General features: G+C 40.3%; 1 protein-coding gene across 1 annotated transcript in view; it reads right to left on the bottom strand.

Annotated features, from left to right (window-relative positions):
- Positions 1 to 25,567, bottom strand: part of Sntg2 (syntrophin gamma 2) — a 196,301-nt gene that overhangs the window by 64,511 nt on the left and 106,223 nt on the right. Inside the window, exons 9-10 of the mRNA XM_051201296.1 lie at positions 23,486 to 23,613; positions 968 to 1,097 (exon numbers count right to left, since the gene is read on the bottom strand). Coding sequence (XP_051057253.1) covers positions 968 to 1,097; positions 23,486 to 23,613 — 258 coding nt within the window. The remainder of the gene's footprint in view (positions 1 to 967; positions 1,098 to 23,485; positions 23,614 to 25,567) is intronic.

Here is a 25,567-nt window from a genome sequence, read left to right as displayed (position 1 = left end):
GAGTAACAGGTCCGGACCCTTCTCCAGTAAAATAAGATAAGGAAATATTAGATTAGTAGTTATGGGTTAATAATTAAGACAGAGCCAGCCAATAAGAAGTCCTAGCCACCGACCAACAGCTTAATAATTAATATAGCATCACTATGTGTTTATTTGGGGCTCAAGGATGGCGGGCTTGTAGGAAAGAACCTCCACAACAGGAATGAAGATGGGAGCTGGGCCAAGCCTTTGGTTATGGGCTGCATAGCTATAGCTTGTTGTACTTCATGAGAGACTTAACAAGGAGTTGATGCTCTCCTTTCCCTAACAACTTCTATTTATTTATTTATTTTACAAATCTTACTGACTTTGAACATTAAACGTATCACCCAAGGGTATAGAATACTTTTTTTTCTGACCCAGACACCTTCAGTGTTTTTGGTTAGGTATGTCCTTTTACAGTTTTAAAAAACAAATGTTCACTAGAATGATGACATTCTCTGGAAAAAATAAATGATCATGATTGGGGTGTGGGGGGGCAAAAAGAGAGAGAGGGGAGGAGAGAAAGAGAGAGAGGGCAGAGAGTTTGTGCTCATGTCTATGTGTGTATATATTTGGGGAGCCCATAGAAAAACTAGGCTGTCCAGGGTGTATGCATTTATACCAGTTAGTAGTTTATACAAATAAAAATGCCCACATTGTTTTTTTTTTAACACAGTTTGACTCTTTCTCTCTTTCTCTCTCTCTCCTGTTTATGTGTATGGCAAGACAGAGAATAGGAGGGATAGAGACACAGACAGGGAAGGAACTAACCTGAAAGTTTCCAAGTGTCCATATCTAGACATTTAATAATTTTAGTTTTATTTATTTGAGTTAGGTATCTGATCTGTTGACCCAACCTTTCAGTGCATTAATTATACTTGGAAATTTCTCATCACTGCTGCTAAGGCAAACATAAGTGGGAGTAAGTCCTTTGCCATATGCTCACATGTTGAAGCGTCAGGTCACCGATGTTGGCTGAGATTGCACGCAACCAGTCAGCACAGTCCTGGGCAGTGGAGAACTGAAGGACTCCTGTGCTGGTTCCATCCAGGGCCAGCACTTCAAATGCACTGGACCTACAGTAGAAGAGAAGATACCAGGGAGGCTGTCAGCTGGGAGAGAATGACACTGCTCTGTTCCATTCAGCATGGGACAGGTGCTTCTAGCCCCTGCTGCTCCATGCTCAGCTGTGACACACCTAAGAAAGAGTAGTCAGTCTTAATCTAGTCAACAGCCATAATATGTTAGCTTTACCAAAATGAAAATCCAAACGGAATTCCCTCATTAGGAACCATTTCTAACTCAATAGACCAAGGAAAGTGAGGCAGATGAGGGGGAGGGGACTTTGCTATGGTTGCAATCTCAGAGTTGACATCTTAGCTGTAATTATTTTGAAGCCCATTTGTCTCATAGAACCCAACATGACAACAAACAACACACTCAGTGCTGATGGGGGGCTGGAACTTCCAAATGTGTGCACTTTAGGATGGACAGCAGAGCTCGGGAGAAGCCCCATGTCCTTGCTTTGGTGTAAACAGGGGGAATGACTGACATAAGGCTGACTCAACCCCAGTAACTCTCCTTGCTGGGAAGTCCTTTAAAACCCACACTGCACATATATCTATCTTCAGTCTACTCTAAACCGTGTTGTAACAACCTCTCAGCTATGAGTTCTGCTACGCAGGTTGAGAACTTAGGGGAGAAGGGCTACTGAGACTTTCCTGGGTATGAGCAGCTCTCAAAAGAGCTTCCCATGAATGAGTAATCTTTAAAAAGAAAAAGATAATCTCCCAACTGTCCCCACCTTAATTAGCACTTCTGGAACAAGAATGAAGCATTTAATTATTTCCAGCAGATTTTTCAGCCTGGTGGAACATGAAGGACAATGAGAGTACTTCTGAAAGCTTCTGCAGGGGATGACCCTAAGGGAAGGTGAGTTTAGAGTAAAGGCGCAGGCAGCAGCAGGATGGCTTAGGAATGGACCAGCATTTTCACCACTGCCTTCAAAATGCTGTGTCTTTCCACTGTGTCTTCTTGGTAGAGGCATTTGTCTCTAACTCCTTCATTTCAAGGTTCCTTGTTCCCTGTGCAGCTGCCTTACACCTGCATGTTCTATGACAAATTATTGCTTTTTCTGTGTGGCACTGAATAGCATTAAATATATATCCTCGTGTTTATTTTGGACATTGCAAGGACATGGACTTTATTCTAACTGCAAGAGGAAGTCGACAGGAGGCTTTGAGTAAAGAAATAGCATGGTCGGAAATGGATGATAAATTTTCAAAAAACAAACAAACAAACAAAACAAAAAAACCCTCAAAACAAAACTTGTATTGGAAAGAGTCCAAAGGGACAGTGGAAAAATATGAGAGAAGATTGGTAATTGTTGGAGTAAGCGGGCAAGGAGGGTGCTCAGGGAAGCCAGCCTGTGGAGGTAGCTGAAGAGGGGAAATTAGTCAAGAGATTGGACTCAGATCATGGTGATGAGGGATGTCCTTCTATATAGGTTTCTCTTATTGGTTGATGAGGAAAACACTGATTGGCTAGTAGTCAGGTGGGAAATATAGGTGGGGTTACTAGATGAGGAAAATTCTAAGGGAGAAAGGCAGAGAGGAACAGTCAGGGAGACGCCATGTAGCTTCGGGAAGATAGGATGTCAGGCATTCTCCAGTAAGATAAGGCCATGTAGAAATATATAGATTAGTAGTTATGGGCTGATAAGTAAGAGAGGGCTTGCCAGTAAGAAACCTAAACCTTTGGCCAAACAGTTTATAATTCAAATAAGCTCCTGAGTGTTTATTTGGGGCTAAACGGCTGTGGGACAGAAACTCTGTCTACATCATGGGACAAGGAGGAATCAACAGTAAATGCAAGGTTTGGCTGAATGCACAGAAGTATAGCTGAAATGTTCAGCAGCTGTGCTGGAGTAACTGGACTCAGCATGTGAGGAAGGCCAGAACAGAGACACAGCTTGGGCCATCTGTTTGCTTGTCATGCTTCCCAAGTAGAGCTTGGAGTGGGTGGTGGAACAGTCAAGTGTGGGCACTAGGGACATGTCTAGAAATAGAAAATGTGAGCTGTCCACCATGCAGGGTCAGATTGTGAGAAGGAAGAGCTCACCAAGGAGCAACTTGGACAGTGAAGCAGCTGGAGAGAGGAACAACTAGCAGAGAGAACAACAAGACTGACTGGCAAAGTGGGAGATGCTAACCTGGCATGTGTCCCTGAAAGCCAGCACCCAAAGAAAAGTTTCTGCAACAGAAATAAGTGTTGCTATACTGACATTCTCTGTACACCAGATGTGAGGACTCCAACACTCCCACGGCCCCCAGATATAGACAAGTAGTGCAAACCGACAGATGTGTAAATCACAACACAAGAACACAAGAAACATGAAGAAGCAAGGCATCCAGGCTCTTCCAAAAGACACAACTACTAAACACATAGATACTAAAGTAAGCAAAATGTCAGACCAATATTATAAAGCTTTTTTGTAAAAGTGATTGACAGCCTGAAAGTAGATACAGAGACTGTGATAAATTCAATCTAGAACATAAAGCAGGCATCAGAAGGAAATGGACCTGGGTGCTACCTCTATTCATCCTTCAGATAAATAGGAAAGTAAGCAGACTCCAGGGCTCTAGTCCTCATTTGTCAGTGGGGAGAGGGTACCATCCACCAAGGGTGATGGTAGAAGACCTAGAGGATGGAGTAATGTCTAGTCCCCTGTCCAGATCTGAGTGAAATCTCAGCAAACAGTGGTAGTGGAACAAATAGTACTTAGACAGGATTTGATAATATTTTATGAAAGTACTACCTAAAATATATTTATACTTCAGAGGAAAACTCCTGACTAAAGGTATGGAAGATGAATAGAAATCTGTTATATTATAATTGAGCTCTTAACTGAGATAGAGACCCCTGCCTGTTTCTGCCTTCATACAGAACCCCTTCTGCATCTAGGTATCCTGAGACCCAAAGCCTTGTGCTTACTCCAGCAAAGCTTTAGATCCCTAAGCTGTCCCTCTTCAAGGATAGGGCTGTTTCCAAAGGAGTTACCACACCCATCTGTATGATCATCAGGCCTCATGTAAAGCTAATTGCCATTCACTCTCACTAAGCCATGCAGAGCCCACATAAGGCTGAAAGAACAGTTGAATTTGAAGCAGCAATTCCTTTCTGAAGGCTCCTGTTAGGGAGCCTGTTGCATTCTCTGGGTGCTGACCATCCAATCTCACTGCAACATGCATATCTGTGTTAGTGACCACATAAAAATTTTTTTTAAAAGCTTATGCCTTTCTCAAATGAACACCTGTTAGAAAATACCAAAGCCAGTTGCATACAATGTATTAACCCTACAACAGAGTTCACTTCATTCTCATTTGCATCATAATTTCTAAACTTGTTATTTTATAACTTGTTCCACTAGAAATCTCCTTTTGATTGCAAGAATAAATGCTAAATGATGTCCCAAGTGTTTTCTGAGAAAATGTCTTCAACAAACATATTGGCTTATTAAAGGCTCTTGTGTACCAGGGAACTGCACCATCCAGATGCTCATGGAGCTGGGACAAGCTATGATTCATCCACACCGTGCACATTGCTCAACATAGAAACAAACTCTCTGGTCACTGTGTCTTTCCGTTTCATGAGGATACTGGCGGGAAATTGAAAGCACGTTCTTAGCCATGTGGTGTTTAAATTCTGTACCAGGGAGGCTCAGGCAATGTTTTCTGGCTAATATTCCACTTATTTTTTGTAGAAGTGAGAAAATGAGTAAATATTTTCACTGGGTGCAGTGGGCAAAGGCTGAGGAATCAGTTCAAGGCCAGTCTCAGCTATAGATATATAAGACCCTGTCTCAAAAAAGAGAGAAGAGAGGGAGAAGGAGGAAGGAAGGGAAGAGGAGTGGGGAAGGGCTGGAGAGAATCATTAGATAGTTGAAAAGGAAAGAATATACAATTTTATTTCTATCTTTAAAAAAGATTTAAAAATTATTTTATTTTGTGTACATGTGTTCATGTACATGTGTGGGTGGGTACCCTTGAGGGCTAGAAGGGGCCTCTGGATCACCTGTAGCTGAAATTACATGGGTGATGTGTGTTTTCAAACAAGTCAACAATGTACAAAGAATCTTTATGCTTTTTCTAAGGATACATTAATTCTCCTTGCATTTCTCTTTAAGTCTTTGAAGAGATTTAGTAACATGGAAGGAAAAACTGAAGATACTTACACATCTTATAAACAATGGCATTGAAAATAAACAATAAAGAGAGCCAGCTGGCAGCTACCCTTCCACTGTAATAAACACAGTGCATCAGCTTTCAAACATTGCAATGGTGCTACCTTCACCCTCTGAAGAAGGTTCTGCTATTGAGATCTAGAAACTGAGTGTATACATGTCAACTACTTACCTACATTTACTTATAAGGCCAGGCTGGCAAAGGCAGGGAATGATGTCACCATTAGAAGAAAGAAGGGACTTCTGACCCCAGCCTTCTTCTTAGCTCCTGATAGTGAAGATGTTTGATCTGGAGAAACTGTAAGATCCCTGTGCACTGAAACCATGGCAACTGCTGTTTCCAGGAGCACATGGTTCATTATTCCCCAAGCTCACAATTCATTTGAACCTGTTTTCTGCTTTTGGTTCAGTAATAACTACATTGGCTATGACTGCCAGTGGCTGTCATTTTACTCTTTCCTTATGGGGCAAGACCACAGCTGCAGGTGGTAGATGCAAGGGAGTCACACTGCTTCCTAGGAAAACTGGCAAGAGCTTTGAATAGGACCTTATCTACGTAAAGAAAAGGAAAAAACAAACACACATGTAGTGAGGTAGTCCTTCTGTAGCACTGACCACGCCCATTGGGGGGTGGAGCGATGGGCGGAGGTGACCTGAGGAAGGAGGTCGGAGGGGGCCAGGAAGGCGCTCTCTTTCTGGCGTGACTCGGACAGGAGAGGATCGGGTTGAATTTCCTGGTGTTCATCTGTCTAGGTTGTAAGTTATTTCTCCCTGAATAAACATCTATTCGGCCTATTTATTTATCCTGACCCTTATTTACCGCAATATCTGGTGTCAGAAGTGGGATTTACCTGGGTTTTGCCCCCAGGCGGCAGAAGCCGCCCCCCCCTCCGACCTCCTTATAGTTATTGATTTAAAGGATTGCTTCTTCACTATACCTTTACAAGAACAAGACAAAGAGAAATTTGCCTTCACGGTACCTAATTATAACAATTCTCAACCGGTGAAGAGATATCAATGGAAGGTTTTGCCACAGGGAATGCTAAATAGCCCCACCCTGTGCCAATATTTCGTACAAAAGCCGTTAGAAATAATTCGTAAACAGTTTCCACAATCCATAATCTATCATTACATGGATGATATATTGTTAGCTGACTCTAAAGGAGAAATATTAGAAAAAATGTTTGAGAAAGTAAAGGAAGTTTTACCTCGATGGGGATTACAAATTGCACCTGAAAAAATACAAAAAGGAGAGTCTATCAACTACTTAGGATATAAAATAGGTCTACAGAAAATTAGACCACAAAAAGTACAGATCAGAAGAGATCGCTACCAGACTCTTAATGATCTTCAAAAATTACTAGGAGAGATTTCTCAACTGCAAACCATAATTGGAGTAGAAGGGCATGATTTGAAAAACTTGAAAATGGCCCTAAAAGGAGATAAGGACTTGAATAGTCCACGAATACTATCAGCTGAAGCTGAGAAGGAATTAGAATGGGTAGAAAAGAGGATACTAGAAGCACATGTGGACCGTGTGGATCCAAACCTAGACTGTATTCTGGTTATATTACCATCTAGAGAATATCCTTCAGGGATTTTGATGCAGAGAGAAGATATCATATTAGAATGGATATTCCTACCACATAAACAGAATAAAAAACTGAAAACATATATAGAAAAGATCTCTGACTTGATTATAAAAGGTAAATTAAGACTTCGTCAGCTAATAGGAAGGGACCCAGCAGAAATTATAGTACCTTTAACTAATGAGGAAATTTCTTCCTTATGGAAAGATAACGAATATTGGCAGAGAGCTTGCAGTAACTTTTTGGGAACAATTAGCAACAACTATCCCAAAACTGAGAGAATCAAATTCATAAAGAAAACGATTTGGATTCTTCCACGCATTGTAAGAAAAACACCTATTTCTGGAGTTCATACATTCTACACTGATGCAAATAAATCAGGTAAGGCAGGATATAAATCAGGAAATATTAGTAAAGTGGTTCAAAGCCCTTACAATTCTGTACAAAAGGCAGAATTGTATGCCATTCTCATGGTACTTATGGATTTTAAAGAACCCCTCAATATAGTTACTGACTCTCAATACGCAGAGAGAGTCGTTTTACACATTGAGACTGCAGAATTTATTCCTGACAATACAGAATTAACTTCATTGTTTATACAGTTACAAGATACTATCAGAAAGAGGACTCATCCTATATATATAACACACATCAGATCCCATACGGGTCTGCCAGGTCCTCTAGCACAAGGCAATGATGAAATTGATCGTTTATTGATAGGAAGTGTGCTAGAAGCCTCAGAGTTTCATAAGAAACACCACGTGAACAGCAAAGGTTTAAAAAAGGATTTTTCTATCACTTGGGAACAAGCCAAGGAAATAGTAAGGAAATGTCCTACTTGCTCATTCTATAACCAAACTCCTTTACCACCAGGCAGTAACCCTAAAGGTATAAATAGGAATGAAATATGGCAAATGGATGTGTTTCATTTTGCAGAATTTGGAAAATTAAAATATGTACATCACACTATAGATACATTTTCAGGGTTTCAGTGGGCTACTGCTCTGAGCTCTGAAAAGGCTGATTCTGTTATAACGCACCTTTTAGAGGTAATGGCCATTATGGGCATACCTGCACAAATAAAAACTGACAATGCTCCAGCATATGTCTCCAGCAAATTGAAACAGTTTTTTGAGTATTACAAGATAAAGCACATAACTGGTATACCACACAATCCTACAGGACAAGCAGTGGTTGAGAGATCCAATCGTACTTTAAAAGAAATGCTCCATAAACAGGCAGGAGGAACCAAAACACCCAAACACAGATTACATAATGCTTTATTAACATTAAACTTTCTTAATGCTGATGAAAAAGGAAAAACAGCTGCAGAAAGACACTGGACAATAGAAAAAACTTCTGAACTAAATCAGCCAGTGTATTTCAAGGATGTACTGACCTCAGAATGGAAAGCAGGATATGTGTTACGTTGGGGTAGGGGTTTTGCATTTGTATCTACAGGAGAAGAAAAACTATGGATACCATCTAAGTTAATCAAGATCCGAGTTGAACAAGAGAAGCATCTTAATGAAGAGAAATGACAAGTCATCCAACAAACTAGGTCCTATGAGGTGTGCGGAGGCCTCTCAAAGGTAGGGGAAGTGTTCTGTTCTTGTTTTTACAGGAAAACAGAGAAAACCTATCATCAAACAGCCAAAAGACACTGAACATGTAGGTGCCTACAGAAGAGAAGACAGCTTTTCAGAAACAATCACTTAAGGAAGCAGAATCTGATATATGGTAAAAAAAAAAAAAAAAAAAAAAAAAAAAAAAAATTAATTGTAGTAAACTATTTCTATATAGAAATCTATTTCTCTCTATTATCTAGTATTCCTGAAGTCCCAAATTTTGTAAACCAATGCTGGCTTTGGAGTTGGATTTGGCTTTCCTTCTCTAAATTCAAGCATGTTGTTAAGATTAAATTCATGGTTTCTGCCTTATATCAAGAAGCCAATTGGTGTAAGGCAGAAGAAACAAAATCTGGGGACTCATATCTTATGCAATTTTCTCTCTGAAATCCTAATTTTCTCACATACTTTTAATGCTTATTGTTGTCTTTCCCTAATGCATACCTTAAAACTTGAAAATTTTACTTTAATATTGATGTGTAACTTTTCCACAAGGAATAATAACGATTCCTAACAGCAGTCTTTGAACTTTCCGGAAAGAAGATGGGGCCCCACATCATCATTTCCACTTGACTCAACCTGATGCATCGGAACTACAAACATCACCCTAAAACCGGTTTGAGACTGTTTTGCTCGAGACAACTCATGACTAGCTAGCTGTAATGGTGCACCTTTTTATTACACCCTGGCCAGTTTCAAATAGAACTACAGTCAAGAATTTTCTGCCACACAGTGACTAACTACATATGTCACAGCCAGTTCTGTTGAGAAATTTGGTTGCTAAAAATTTTCTTCCTACAGGATCCATTGGAGCAATCATCGTCCCATTTCAGCAGGAAGTAATCTTAATATGACTACGCCCCTTTCCCTACCCTTGGAATTTTGGGATAATAGTCATCGTCTTTGGGTTGGTTTTAGTTATTTGGGATTGGGTGATGCTTACACTCGGGTTTATCTTTTAGACAGGAATAGGGGAATGGTGGGTAAAGGTATGGTTTAGAGGGGATATAAGTAGATTAGCCTGTTTCCTTGAGAATTTGAGTTTGAATGAGATAGTATTTTACAGCTTACATTGTTATGCATTCCTATGTGGTAAGCTATGTAAAATTAAGTTTATATTTTGTTATATTGTGTTAAATGTTTCCACTTATAATATTTATGCACATTATTTTTTACCATATTCTATGTATGTATACTTTTCTTGTGTTCAAGACATTTTGTATATTGATACAATTTGGGATATTTATCTTGCTGCCCTTTATAGTTCTACCTCTTGTCTTGACACTTATACTCTACCTCTATTTTAGGGATTTACATGTAGGTATATGTAAATAGTTATATTGTTTAAGTATTTGTTCCTGCTTTACTCAGGAAAGTTTTAATCAGTCTTTTAGCTAAGTTCCCGAGCATTATAGATTATCTTTACTCACATTTCCTGTACCTATGAGATTAGTCAGATATAGATGCTTAATCTTCAATCCTTCATAGACATGCAGAACATGGCATTTAAATGTTTTAATATTAGTACTCCATTGACATGAGACACTGTTGCTCCTGACAGCACCGTGCATTTTCCCGAAAATATGTTGGACACTGTTGTTGCTCCTGCTGGAGTTCAATCTCGCCTCAGCTAATGGCCTGTTGGGCATAGAATTGCCCCCACCTTGACCACTGATTTGGACATGCAGTCCTATGTGCTTGCAGGAGACAAATATAGAAGACTGCTTGACCTTGCCAAGTCAGGGTAAGACAGCCATTCTATTTCCCTGCTGTTGTTGTGGTCTGTCAAGTTCTCTTGGCATTAGCCAAATCTGGGTGTACCAACGTCGCTGTGAGACCTAGGGTGACTGTTCAGGTGGCTTGCTGTTTCTGTCCTTGCTGCACCGTTTTGGAAGTTGTCCATCCGCATTTCCTGTCTACTCTAGTATTGTTATTTTCCTTCTCAGGTCTTGATGAGGTTGAAGATTAAACTATCACAACTATTATTCTCTCTTCCTAGTTAGATATATTAGGTACTAGACTTACGTTTTCCAGCTTAGGACAACTCTATTGTAAAACTCCATTATGCCCTCACCCTAGGACTAGATATGTAGGTCATTTTGTTCTCGATTTTCCTTTTCTTAGAGCACACTTGTTATTCACTGTTTTGTATATAGTTTTGTATTAAGCCTAAATCTTTTCTTTAGACTAAAAGGGGAATTGTAGTGAGGTAGTCCTTCTGTAGCACTGACCACGCCCATTGGGGGGGTGGAGCGATGGGCGGAGGTGACCTGAGGAAGGAGGGTCGGAGGGGGCCAGGAAGGCGCTCTCTTTCTGGCGTGACTCGGACAGGAGAGGATCGGGTTGAATTTCCTGGTGTTCATCTGTCTAGGTTGTAAGTTATTTCTCCCTGAATAAACATCTATTCGGCCTATTTATTTATCCTGACCCTTATTTACCGCAATACACATACACACAAAAAAAAAAAACAAAACAAAACAAAACAAAAGCAACTCTATATCATAAAACTGCTCGGCTGGAAGAACTCTTTACCTTCTTAGGATCACATCTAGCTGAGCAAGCAGCACAATGCATTTGCAAACTACAGCTTGAGGAGTCTCCTCTCAGCTCCACACATGGAAGATAATTCATTCTAGAGAAGGAATCTGGGCAGAGGAGTATCCTTGGGAGAGACTTGGTCTTCATGGGTGACAGGCCAAGGGTCGATCAACATCACTGTCCTTTTAAAGATTCCACTAGGAGTCCCATTACTATTTCGTTAAGTGTAAGATCAAGGTGAGAAGTGACATACCTGATCTGGGACTCTACACTCCATGGTAAAAGGCAGATTGCTGATGCTGGCAGGTGCCTGGCTTGTGTAGCTTTGGGTTCCAACTATATTTAATGAGCCAGATTAAGCCCCAAGGTCACTTCATAACCTGGGAGAATCAGTTACTCCCCATCCTCTTTCCCAACCAGGTCTCTCTGGACCTGGTATTAATTTTCCTGGGTAAGGGCCAGTGACTGTATCCCTTACTTTACTACTGTGAAAATCCTTGTCTCTGTGGTTCCTTAATTTTATTGTAACAATGAGGATTCTGGTAAACTGAGGACAGACAATCAAGATAAAATGACTTTGCCTATAGCAATGAGTCAGTAGCAGCCAAGTCAGATGCCTCTGTCACTGATGGAGATGAAAGATTTGTGAGCACAGCGGGCAGCCTGGAGCAAGCTCTAGGGAGAAAGGCATGCACATTGTTATGCCTCTTTCATCTATTATGATTCAATTCTTCCATCTTTAAAACCTCTTCCTATTTATTTTCATTTCAGATCTTGAGAGCCTATTAAATCTCTACACACAAAGGAGAGGAGAATCAACTTAGTGTTTAAATGGGAGGACTTGTGAAGAGTTTATCTTGCTCGGCTAAGAAGCGATCTCCGTGTCTGAAAGTGGAGGCTTCAGGATCCATCAGCACACAGGGTACTAATCCCTCACAGTCAAGATGAATAATCCTCAGAGATAGAAATGAAAGATTCTACATGGAGAAACTGACATTTGATGCAGGGGGGAGAAACAGACAAGAGTGTTTGAAGGAGTCAGACACAGAGGGAGTAAGTGGAAAGGTTATGTGTGAATCAATCTGGAAGAAAGACGGCTGGTTGTGGCAGCAGGAGAGATGAGTGTGGGGATGGCGAGGGAACAGTTGCAGCAGTATTTTGCTTCTGGACCTGCATAGACTCAGATCAGGGCAATTATGTGCAAGTAGTCACTAGCCAAGGCAGTAGTGACCTGAGTCTATCAGAGGTCTCTGTGACTTCCACAGAACACTGGTTCATTTAAGTGCACACTGAGTAGCTTGTACCACAGCAGGTGTCAGGAACCCATTCAGCAACACATTATCTCTTTCTGTCAGTCTTCTGTCTATAAAACGTGTATTTAAAGACAGTGTACTGAGAAAACAACAGCAGTCCTATCTCCTGCTTGCTGCTGGCAGGGCTGTGGGTTTCCCATGCAGAGAGGGGCCCTTCCTGGACAGTCTGGAACAAGGTATGAGAGAGCAGAAGAATAAGGCAGCTGTCCCACTGCCAAGGCATCCGACACAGCTACCTGGTACCAACAGATGATGACCACAGGGCCCCATGCAGATTTGACCTCTGTCACCCACGACAATCTTTAATATCACAGCAAGCCTCTCTTCCTACTGAGATGTGTGTTCAGGACTCTTTCCTGCATACTGTGTGAAGCTGGTACCCGAGGCTCATAGGCATTGAGAACACTATGCTGTGGGAAACCTTGACTGCCTGACACACTCTATAGAGAAACTTTTCTATTTTTGAAATGCTTTTGTAACTAAAGCATTTATCAGGGAAATTGTGACTTATACTATCTATCACTTTGCAAAATGTGCTTATCTGCAACATGCCTAAGCATTCTGTTTTTGACTCCACAAAGCCCATCTGGTTCTCACTGGTTCTTCTGTAAAGGGAGCACTTAAAAACAAATGGGATTTTCCCTCAATTACAGAAACAAATCTTCATTGTTATTTTCAGAACCTGGACAGATGGGGACAATAGGACCCAAACTTGTGGTCTTCACTTCCTCCCATTCTCTTTCCTCCTTTCCTTCCCACCTCCCTTTCCTGATGTGCAGAAAGAACAAGGTCAATGACTCCTTATCCTTTTCAAGGCCAGTATAAAACAAGAGGTGTGGAAATGGGTCTTCTCTTTGGGAGAATAGGGATATGTCTCTTGGGAAGTTCCTGCACTGTTTAGTTTCATGTATTGAGATTCTCGAGAGTAACAGAACCAATAAAGGGTATCTATCTATCTATCTATCTATCTATCTATCTATCTATCTATCTATCTATAGGGAATCGATAGATATCTATTCATGGGGATTTATTAAATTAGGTTACAAAGTTTGGGCTGGGTAGCCCAACAATAGCTGCACCCTGGAAAGCCTAGGTACATAAATATGTATGTCTTAGTTATTGATGTAGTCCAGAGGATTCTAGAGAGCCACAGTGGAAGGCTGAAAATGGGTTCCAATGTCAGTGAAGGATGGCAGTGACAGGACAGAATAGATATACTCACTAGCAGAGTAGCAGCTTTCCTCTTGGACTTTGTTTCTGGGTTGCCACTGGAAGGTCCCACCCATTCTGAGGTGACTTCCTTTCTTGATTAATCCTTCTATAATACCATTACAGACCTCTTCAGAGGCATGTCTCTTTATAGACATATAGATTATAGATCCAGTCAGCTTAACAATTGTCAGCAAGTCACTTTCATCTGCACAAGTCATCACACAGCTCCTCTGCACCCACAGTTAGTCTTTATGTTGCTTCCACAGAACCACCTCAGGAAGCAGTGAAATGTTTATTTTGCCTCTCATTCCTTTGTTCAGCAAGAACAACACATAGGTGGGAACACCTGCAAGCAGCCCCATCACAGTCCCCAGAGGGCAGCTGGGGCAAACCCAGGTTCCAGTCCTGCATGCCCCTTTGACACCTTGACTTGTCTTACAGCATCGGCCTCTGGGCTTTACAACCCCTCAATTCTACATATTCTTTACTATCAGAAAATTGTTGGTTGGTATACATATTATTCTTGGTTTTCAGCCTTGATGATGGACCAGCTACACCAATGTTTTGATCTTTGCTTAGCATGAACCCAGACAGTGACCATCTAAGCCAGGCTGGCTCCTAACTGAGGGGCTTTAAGAGGCAGTGACTGTCATGTGTCAGCTGCTATGCTTTACTGATTTGTCCCACAGTGGGAAATCAGTGTTATAGACCTAAGTGAAATGTTAGCTTGCCTCCATGAATAGCTTGCTTTCTTTATAGACATGATCAACTGTCAAGCTATGCTTGTGAGAGAGGCATCTTGGTAGCTGACCCAGGATTCAAAAGTTGCAGCATGGGGTTGAGCCATCTGCAAGGCAATGTTGCTATAGTGTTACAGGCATCTTCCTACATTTATAGACTACTTTGCCTTCTGCTGCGACCCTCAGAGAACATGCTGACTATTTCATATCAACATATTCTGCCCTCAAATTCTCAGTGAACAACTAATTTCTTTTTTGTGTGGAAAATTTTAAAACAGTCTTACCCCAAAGGGCTTGGTCATAGCCATACTTTGATATAGATATGAATACTTTATTTTGGAATGGATTTTCATTTATTGATACAATTTAAGGTCAATTTTGTGATATGTATATTTCTCCTCTTGTTTAGGTATTGTGTTAATATAGCTAATTTAGAAATGTAATATATAATTCAATACAGATTATAGATAGTACCTATGATATTCAGATCTTATAGTTAGGGTAGTTAAGATTTCTAGATATACAGAGATACATTTGAGATAAATAGACATTCTTCAAAGCTTTCAAAGACCTACAGAATATGGCATTTAAAATGGTTTAGGGTTTTTCTTGACAGTGAGACATAACTGCTCCTGGCAACACCACCTGCGTCAGAAAGGAAGATGGACATTGAGGAAATGAGTTATGAAGTTTGCTTTCAATATGGCAAGACTAGCCATTTGGACGAGATACTGCTCATGTCTGGACTATTTGATTTTATGCTGTATAAACTGGACATGCAGGACCCACAGAAAAGTGACTGCTAATTCAAGATGGACATTGCAACAGGGTTCCTGCTTCATGGAAGAGTCTGACAGACTCTTTGCAGGACACAGAGAAAAGTGACTGAAAACTGCCAATACAAGAAGACAGTTTAGGGTTTCCTACTTTGCTGAAGAGTCTGCTAGACACACTAAGGCCTATGGGCTGAAGATGGAAGATTACAGAAGAACTTCAGGTGGCTGACAAGGCAAGATGTCTCTGTCATTTCTAGAGTTTATATACTATCCTTCTGTGGTCTTTAAAGGAGTTGAAGACAGATAGTTATAGTTTTCCTTAGTTAAGCTTAAAGATAAGTTACATATAGGTATTTAGACTCACAAAGATAGAATAGATGATGGGATATTTTTCTTAAATCTTGCTAAGTGTTAATGGACTAAATATTGTTAACTGTGATTCTTATTTGATAACTGTTGTGTGATATATTTTGCTATGTTAAGGTTAAAACCCTTTTATTTAGACAGAAAAGAGGAGATGATGGGAGATGTCATTATGTATATATGTTTCTCATACTGGTTAATGAATAAAGCACTGTTGGCCAAAAAGAAAGGAAGATAGGAGGGACTAGGAGACAAGGAGGAAAGAGGAAGTAGGAAGGAGAAGTCAAGATGGAGAGTCTGGAGAAAGCAGAACTGCCAGCCGCCTCTCCCTGGTAAGACCACGTGGAAATACATAGAAATGGATTAATACTTAAGACAGAGCTAGCCGATAAGAAACTAATACCTGGCCAATAGTATTATATCAAATACAGAGTCTCAGTGTGTTAATTGGGGCAGGCATGGTGGCAGGACCAGACAAGCAGTGGGAGGAAAAACCAAAACAATCCAGCAAGGGAGGAGTTTTATACCTGGGCCACAGAAGAAGGACTGATCATCTCAGAGTTTCCAAGTAACTCAGTGCAGTCCCTTAGTAGTGGGTCCAGCTCTGTCCTACAAATAGATGGACCTAGGGGGAGACATGGCTAACTGTACCAGGCACTTCTCATAGCTGATGCTGAATGGTTCTTGGGTTTTCATGAAGCCCTCTGGGCTATGGTCCAGGAAAAAAGCAACCCACATGGGAGACACACATACTTCTGACACTGGATCAGACCTGTTAAATCAACAGCTTTTAGTAGATCTTGACATGTTCAGAGCTCAGGTAAGCACCTCCTAACTACAGTCTTGGAGCAGCTATGTCCAGCCAAAGTTCTATAGGGAGATACTTCTGAAGTCTCTAGGGTAGGCTGATGGGAGATGCCATTATGTATATGTTTCTCATACTGGTTAATAATAAAGCACTGTTGGCCAATAGGAAAGGAAGATAGGAGGGACTAGGAGACAAGGAGGAAATAGGAAGTAGGAGGGAGGAGTCAAGATGGAGAGTCTGGAGAAAGCAGTATGCCGCCGGCTCCCCGGTAAGAGAAATACATAGATCAGCAGAAATGGGTTAATAATTAAGGCAGAGCTAGCAGATAAGAAACAAGTAACAGGGCCAACAGTATTGTATCAAATACAGAGTCTCTGTGTGTTATTTGGGGCTGGCGCAGCGGCAGGACAAGACCGGGCGTCGGCGGGCAGAAAAACCATACACGTTACAAATGGCGCCCACGTGGCTAATAAGAACTTCCACTTAAAATTTAACAAAAGGTTCAAAAAAGGTTTTAGAAACAAAACAACAGAGACAAACAAGGTTTCTTGGTAGCAGCATTTTTCTCAGTTGAACTCTGCTTTGCTAGAGACAATCAGATATTCGCGCGGCTCCTTTAAGGTAAGATTCCTGACTCAGCTTGAGCGCCAAAAAACCGCACAGCTTTTAAATAACTCTGCTAACAGTTTATTGGTGTGTATGAGAGATGGCAATGACAGTGACCACATCTCCAAGCCGGCAGCATGCTTTCTGGGTGACAGCGCAGACCAAGGCAGTAAGCACAGCTTTCCGTGCTGGCGGTAAAATACCCGCCACCATCTTTGGTAAACCGCGGCTGACACAGCTATGACTTTCATTTTAACAATGTTGTTGTTTAACAGATAAAGACTCATGGCCAGAAAAAGATAAAGATTTACAATAAAGACAGAGTCATATTAAAAAAAACCTCTAAAGGTTTTTAAATATATGTAGGCTTGGAAAAAAAAAAAATAAAATGGTTTTTAAGAGACAAAGAGTAACTGGGTGTGATGGCACACACCTTTAATCCCAGCACTCCGGATGGATTAATTCAATTTATATATTTTAAAAATGCTTTGACTCCAACATTTAAGTTCAAGGACAAGTTACTGGGGAAAAGGATTTCTATTTTTGTTTCCACAGAAAATGAAAAGCTATGGATTCCTTCCAGACTAATGTGGTTTGAGCAAGCCAGACCCCCTGAAACAGAGTTCCTGATGATGCAACATTCAAAACAGCTTGAACAAGGCAGCCATGCAGACTACTGCCATCTTCTCAGGATCCCCCATGACAGCGCCCCCTGTCAGCAGGAAGTAGTTTGAAAAGAACAACGCCCAAATTCCCAAATATTTATAAATGTTTGTTTTCATTTAAATGGACTTGGGTATAAATGGTTAATGATCACAGCTAGTTCTTTTTAAGGTAAAAAGGGAATTATGATATAGATATGCATAGTTTGTTTTGGAATGGATTTTCATTTATTGATACAATTTAAGGTCAATTTTGTCATATGTATATTTCTCCTCTTGTTTGTATAGCTTATTTAGAAATGTAATGTATAATGTAGTACAGATTATAGATAAGTACCTATGATAGTCAGATATTATAGTTAAGTTAGTTAAGTTTTCTAGATATACAGAGATGTATTTGAGATGAATAGGCATTCTTCAAACCTTTCAAAGACCTACAGAATATGGCATTTAAAATGATTTAGGGTTTTACTTGACAATGAGACATAAATGCTCCTGGTAACTCCACCTGCGTCAAAAAGAAAGATGGACATTTAAGAAACTCATTATGGAGTTTAATTCCAATACGGCAAGACTAGCCATTTGGACAAGATACTGCTCTTGTCTGGAATGTTTGACTTTGTGCTGTATAAACTGGACATGCAGGACTCACAGAAAAGTGACTGCTGATTCAAGATGCTGCTGCTACAGAGTTCCTGCTTCATGGAAGAGTCTGCGAGACAGTATACAGGACACAGAGAAAAGTGACTGTCAAACTGCCAATACAAAAAGACAGTTTAAAGTTTCCTACATTGCTGAAGAGTCAGCTAGACACACTATGGCCTATGGGCTAAAGATGGAAGATTACAAAAGAACTTCGGGTGACCAGGCAGTGAGTTGTCTCTGTCATTTCTAGAGTTTATATACTATCCTTCTGTGGTCTTTAAAGGAGTTGAAGTCAGATAGTTATGGTTATAGTTTTCCTTAGTTAGGTTTACAGATAAGTTACAAATAGGACTTTGGACTCACAAATATAGGATAGATGATAGAATAGTTTCTTTTAATCTTGATAAATGTTAATGGACTAAATATTGTTAACTGTGATTCTTATTTGATAACTGTTGTGTTATATATTTTGCTATGTTAAGGTTAAAACCCTTTTTATTTAAACAGAAAAGAGGAGATGATGGGAGATGCCATTATGTATATGTTTCTCATACTGGTTAATAATAAAGCACTGTTGGCCAATAGGAAAGGAAGATAGGAGGGACTAGGAGACAAGGAGGAAATAGGAAGTAGGAGGGAGGAGTCAAGATGGAGAGTCTGGAGAAAACAGTATGCCGCCGGCTCCCGGTAAGAGAAATACATAGATCAGCAGAAATGGGTTAATAATTAAGGCAGAGCTAGCAGATAAGAAACAAGTAACAGGGCCAACAGTATTGTATCAAATACAGAGTCTCTGTGTGTTATTTGGGGCTGGCGCAGCGGCAGGACAAGACCGGGCGTCGGCGGGCAGAAAAACCATACTTCTTACAGTAGGCCTGTCTGCTAATGTTCTAAAGTGACTCCTCTGTGATTCAAAGACTTGGATCTTAGTCCTAATTTTTTGTGGCTATGCATCGAGAAAGGCTTGTTTGCATAAGACTAGAAGGAAACATCTCCCACAATGCCTTTGCAGGTTCTTGGGATGGCCTTATACCTGGGCTTAAGTTCCTTTCAGCCACAGATCAGAACAGTATGGCCCATTTTCTAGGATTTTGTCAGTGTCATCTAGAAGCCCAGAGGAAGAGATTCCATTCTATGAATCCAGCACAAGTTTTGCTGTATAAAACCCCTATCACCAGCCCCAAAGAACTCACTTCTGGGGCAGTCCATCCCCTATTCAGGATAAAATAGGATGCATACTCCTTGGAACACTGATGTCCATCAACTGTGGCCTCCATAGCAGATGCAGTCCAAACAGATGACTTAATCATACAAAAGACAAAATAAGTGAAGTCAAATGCAGGTTATTTTAATAAGACAGTCAGTGGGGAAAAAGCAAGAAACAAAGAAAAAAGGAAGGAGTAAATAAATCATGGTGGACTGAAGGGATACTTTCAGATATATATATATATGTGAGTTCCAGATGGAGAGGAGAAAGCAGTGTCTGGAAATACTTGAATCTTGGGAGATATAGAGAAGTCCATTTCCAAAAAGCTTGAGATACCCCTAGAGTAATCAAAGCAAACCAGCACAGCCAGCCATATTAATCAAATTCTCAAAAGAGAGAACTCTGAAGCAGCAAAAGAGAACAAAGGTATCATATATAAGGGAACAGCCTTCAGATTTTTTGTCAAAATCTCAGGAGAAACCACAAACCTCAGGAGAGAGTTAGAATACTGCATTTACAGTATTAGAAGCAAGCAAGCAAACAAACAAACAAAAAAACAAAACAAAAAAAAACCTCCCAACCAGGAAAACAGTATTTGGCAACGTTGTCCTCTAGACTAAAGGCTAAAGGAGTCTATCAACATGAAGACAGTAGTGCTAAAAAAGGAGTCATCAATCTGTTATGAACAAAACACTAAATAACACACAAAATTTTATGAACATGAAAGCTTATCAGCTTTGTCCCAGAGTTGATGGCACTTACCAGCATGTGGCTCTGATAAAAGAAGAGGTCTGAGAGAAAAGCAGGAATGCCTGCCTTCACTTCCTCATGTATGGGTGTGCTTATCACTCCTGCTGCCATCCCCTGCTGACTCCAAACTCCAGTTTCTTCATTCTAGCCAGGTAAACTAAACACCAGTAATTCTTCTGGGGACTCCTAGGCTTTTGAGGCTGGGTGGCACTTCTGAGGCCTCTAGCATCATAGACTGAACAGCTACCAGGTCCTATGTCTCTCTAGTGTTCAGGCAGGCACTGGACTGCCCTGTCCCCACTGTGTGATTTCCTTTGTAACACATACACACACACACACACACACACACACACACACACACACACACACACAAATACTCAATGTACTTTAGGATCTATAGCAGTAACATTGTCAACATGTGAGCCTGTAGGGGCATTGTGGATCTCCCGCTCCCCTACCTCCATTACAGTTCTGTTTACAGACACACTTGTCTCGATTCACATAGAAGAACTGAAACTAATGTTTGTGGGTATATGTGTGTACACATGTGTATGTGCACATATGTGTATTTGTGTGCATATTATCTCCCCCAAACAAAGAAGAACAATAAAAATAGACAAATAAATAAAGGCAACTGAAGTATGATAAAACTAGAAGTTGATTCTTTGAAACAATAAAATTGATAAAAATTCAGAAAGATTAAGAAAGAAAATCTCAAATCAGAAATGAATAAGAAGATATTGGAAATTATTTATAGAAATAGAAAGGATCATATGTGACAACTGGGAACAATTTATAGCAATTATTTGGATAATCCAGAATATTAAGACAACATAGAAGATAAGTTCCATGAAGCACACAAAAGACTAAGACTAATTCAGGGAGGCAGAATATCTTAGTGAGCCATTAAGAAGGCTGGGTCAAGAGTTTTGATTTTCATCAAAGAAAAAAAATGTGAGCACCTGGTGGCATTACTGAGTCCTATAAAATACTCAAGAAGAAATAACACCAATGCTTCACAAACTCTTCCAAAGAATCAAAGAAGACAGAACACGTCTAAGCTAATTTCAACAGACGATCATTACCCTCTGTCTGACCCCAAAGCCAGTCAAAGACACTGCAAGCAAATGCTAGTATGGAAAACATATGCACATTAACGCACACATTCAATAGGATAATTAAATGATCATGTATGTGACCAACTGGAATTGTCCTTGAAATGGAAGTATTATTATTATTATTATTATTTAAGCGTCAGGGTTTCTCTATATTGCTTTGGAATCTGTCCTGGAACTAGCTCTGTAGACCAGGCTGGCCTTAAACTCACAAAGATCTACCTGTCTCTGCCTCCTGAGTGCTAGGATTAAAGGTGTGCATCACCAACGCCCGGATGAGATGAAAGTATTATTAAGCACACACAATAACACGACATACCATGCCAAGAGAATATAGGGTAAAAATTGCATGACCATTTCAATTTCAATGGATACAGAAGGAACATTTGAGAAAATACAACACTATCTCATAATTAAAAATAAATTCTCAAAAATATTATATATATAATACATACATATATATATATATATATATATATATATATATTCCAACAACACCAACGAGTGTAAAAACAAAACAAAACACACATAATACACATCATACTCAGTGATAAAATAAGATGATGAATACTTTCTCTGTATTGGGAATAAGAGAAGGATATCTATTCTCACTGCTTCTATTTGGCATAGTACTGGAAATACTAAACAGCAAGTAGGCAAGAAAAAGGGAAACCTACACATACATATAGGAAAGGAAGAAATGGAATCGTGTCTACTGATGACTTGATCTTATATACAGAAAATGCCACAAAGAGGTCACACATGCATAAACAATACACACACACACACACCATTCAAACTGACATATGAGCTCACTACAGCTAGAAGATACAAAATCAGCATACATAAATCAGAACTGTTTCTGAACACTGGAAACTATACAAAAATGAATTAAAGAAACATCCCCTTTGCAAAATAGTAAAATAGGAGTAAATTTAAGGAAGTTCAGCATCTATCACTGAAACCTATAAAATAGCAGTGAAGGAAATTAAAGAAGGAAAAATAGATGTCATTACATTGAGTTTTCATGGATTAGGAATATTAATATAGCTACATTAGATGCTAACGACCAGCTGTAATGCCTATTCCAGAAGCTCTGGCACTGTCTTCTGGCCTCTGCTGATACCTCTACCCGTTTGCTTCCATACCTCCCAAATAAAGAAAAGATTTATTTTTATTTTAAAAGAGCATATGTATGTGGAGACTGGGGGCATGTGCATGTGAGTGCAGCTGCCTGTGGAAACCAGAAGATGGTGGTAGATTCCATGGAGCTGGAGTGACAGGTGGTTATAAAATACTATGTGACCTCTGGATTAGTAGTTGGTTTCTTAACCACTAAGCCATCTCTTCATGCCTAACAACAACAGCAGCAGAAGCATTAATAAATCTTGAGATAATTACTTTGATTCTGTCTTCACATGCTGTGTGTGAAATACACTGTACCCCATAAATACATAGATCATGATGTAGCTATAAAAAAAAGAAGCCTGAGAACACATACATGCTCACACCACTCATTGCACAGTGCAACTTCATATACAAACTATACTCATACCACATATCCAACAGTGCAACCATACACACATATTTTGTGATATACAAGGTTCAGTTTACAGCAAGATGTTTATACTATTACTTTGCTAATTGAAGTTAGTAAGCATATCACTGTTCCATGTATCTGGCTTTTGTCAAATTCAAACAAGGAGTCCTGCCTTTGCAGCCTACCCAGACTGGTACATGAGCTTTCAAAGATACACCTTGAAACGACATTGTTAACAGGGCTTCCAAACAAATAGCATTTATTGAACATGGGAGCTGGCCTAGCCCTCTTACTTTATTAATGAAGAAAATGAAGATCACCAAGTTTAAATGGCTTTTCAGTGTCTGTTTACAATTTAGAAAAGTATCTAATCTTTTATAATTGAACCTATTCTGTTCATACTTAAAGCCAAAGACAGTGTTTCCTCTTCTTGGACTATTTCCTAAGCAATGACAATTGCTCTTGCTAGAATGGAGAACAGTTCCTACTTAAAATAAAGATCAGCCACTACAACTGCTTCTGTATCTCTTTCCTTGTGGTCTCCAATACTTCCTCAAATGCTACTCTGCAGAGACAATGCCTGTGCTTGCCAACTCTGCCGTCAGACACTGAATCCATGAAACTGGCAGAATAAGGGGTTTGCCAGACATTGCCACAGAGCTGAGTTCACTGCCTTTCCCTCCAGTGCCAGGTTCACCAGTTTTTCCCACTCCCAACACTGGTCACATACCTGAGTTTTTCAGTTCCAGCTTTGTACCTGGAGATCCGCGCCATGGACAAAGGGACTGACAAGGTGTCTAGCCAACGCTTCTCATACTTTGGTTCATTAGCTATGGGTGAGGAAGGTGATGATGGAGCCTGTGAAAAATAAGCAAGAGGCAGTTAATGCAGGACCAGTCAGAGCACTGTTCTCTGGTGAGGCTTCCAGCTGAGGCACCCATCCCACAAAATGCAGATTAGCACACTTCAACTGATGAGAACATACAAGATCACTTCTCAGAGATCCAGACAGAATGCAGTTCCCATATTTGAAAATAAAAGCCCTTAAAATAAGTTTTAAAAAATGTTTTTGCGAAAGGAGAGGGCAGAGAGAACTGCATTTGGAGGAGAGCCTTACAGTTGTGACAGAACTTAAAAATGTGGAACCTTAGGAGAAAATAGTTCAAAACCAGCTGAGCTGATGAAAGCCAGAGACCAATTAATATGGGCAAAATGGAATTGCTTCTACCAATGGCAAATGAATCCAAGTTATGAGGTATATTTCTAGGTCAGGCATGGTGAGTCTTGAGTTTCTTTGTTAGATATTCAGAAATATGGGGAAGTCATACCTCTTCTTGACCTGTGAGGGACAGAGTCCCTAAGGGGATGACTATAGCTCTTAATTTTCAGGCTTTGGAGATCCCAAAGGTCACATAAATCCTAAAGATTAACCTCAGACATCAGGTACCTTTGAAGGGAACTGTGACAAAACCTCTAATGAACTTCCTCAACTTCCTTCTATAGAGTGTGTTTATTGTGATCAACCTGACCCATGGCCTGTGTCAAGTAAGGGGGAATATGGCTTCTCCATTGGTCTCATGTGTTCATATGAAGATCTTACTTTAGGCTCACACTGGAACCAGGAGCCTCACCATACAGGTCTGGTTTTGGTGAGGTGACATGGTCCAGTTGCCTGGACCTGAGGCTGAAGAAATATATCCTTGGGGATGTAGAGAATAGACAAACACTCTGCCAACAGGAAGAAAGACTGTGAGCTTGTAGAAAAAGTCTAATTGCCCTGAGCTATGTACACATGGTTGTGTTCTCCCATGTAGCATAGGACTTGGGCATGGGGGTCTCATTGGCTAATATAGATACTAACTTTTTTGGAAGCCCACCCTTGGGCACCGCTAATAGGCCACAAGAAATCTCCCAAAATCTGGGGGACCTGGTAAGGAGAGATATGAGCCGAGTGGGCACCCTCCAGAAGACCAGAGTCTGAATGACCTCTGAGGTCAGCTACACTAAGCAGCCCTTCCTAACTTGCAGATTACTAAGGACATAAAACACTTTATTTAAAAAAAAAAAAAAAAACAATGACAAGAATGAGGTACTAGTTCACAAATACCAGAGGCAGCAGCTGTGAGACAATAGTTATGAAGGAACAATTGGATTTGCCTCCTTGCATTGTATCCAAAAGGGTCACACAACAGTGGGGCCCAGCCAGGTTTCCTGCTCCACACTCTCAGTCAGCTACTATGCTCGGTAATTATTCAGAAAATAGGAAACAGGTTCTGTTGGTGAAAATAAGAACGTGCTAACAAGAATAGTAACTGTTCAAAATGTGCTTTTCTTTATAGCACATATGGATTAACTAAAATATTTTAAACTTTCTTCTCATCCCAACAATCTGGCGTACTGAAAACTATGTTGATAGTTATGATTCTTTAGGCTCAATTCCTACAAGTCTCATGTCCAACTTCATCAGGCTGAGCCAGCCACTGAGTATTAGATGAAATAGTTCCTTGAATGCCTCCTTGTTGGCAAAGGTGCATCCTTCATCCTGAGACAGTGGCTTCTATAAGCAGCTGGGAGATATTTATCTACCAGGGAGAGAAATGCTGACATCAAAACATCACATCAGAAGATGTGACAACATGAGGCCTCCTGGGGCATTCTGCAGCTGTGAGAAAGGTAACATACAAGTGTCTAAGGTGTCACCTCTCTGGATACTCATCTGGATATTCAGAGAGTCAACTGCACCTCCAATCCAAGCACAGGGGAATCTCAAATTCCAGCTTGACAGCTAGCACCTGTGCTTGACTCCAACCCC

The sequence above is a fragment of the Phodopus roborovskii genome, unplaced genomic scaffold (assembly GCF_943737965.1).
Source record: "Phodopus roborovskii unplaced genomic scaffold, PHOROB, whole genome shotgun sequence".
Classification (NCBI taxonomy): domain Eukaryota; kingdom Metazoa; phylum Chordata; class Mammalia; order Rodentia; family Cricetidae; genus Phodopus; species Phodopus roborovskii.
This window is presented reverse-complemented; position numbering and strand designations above follow the sequence as displayed.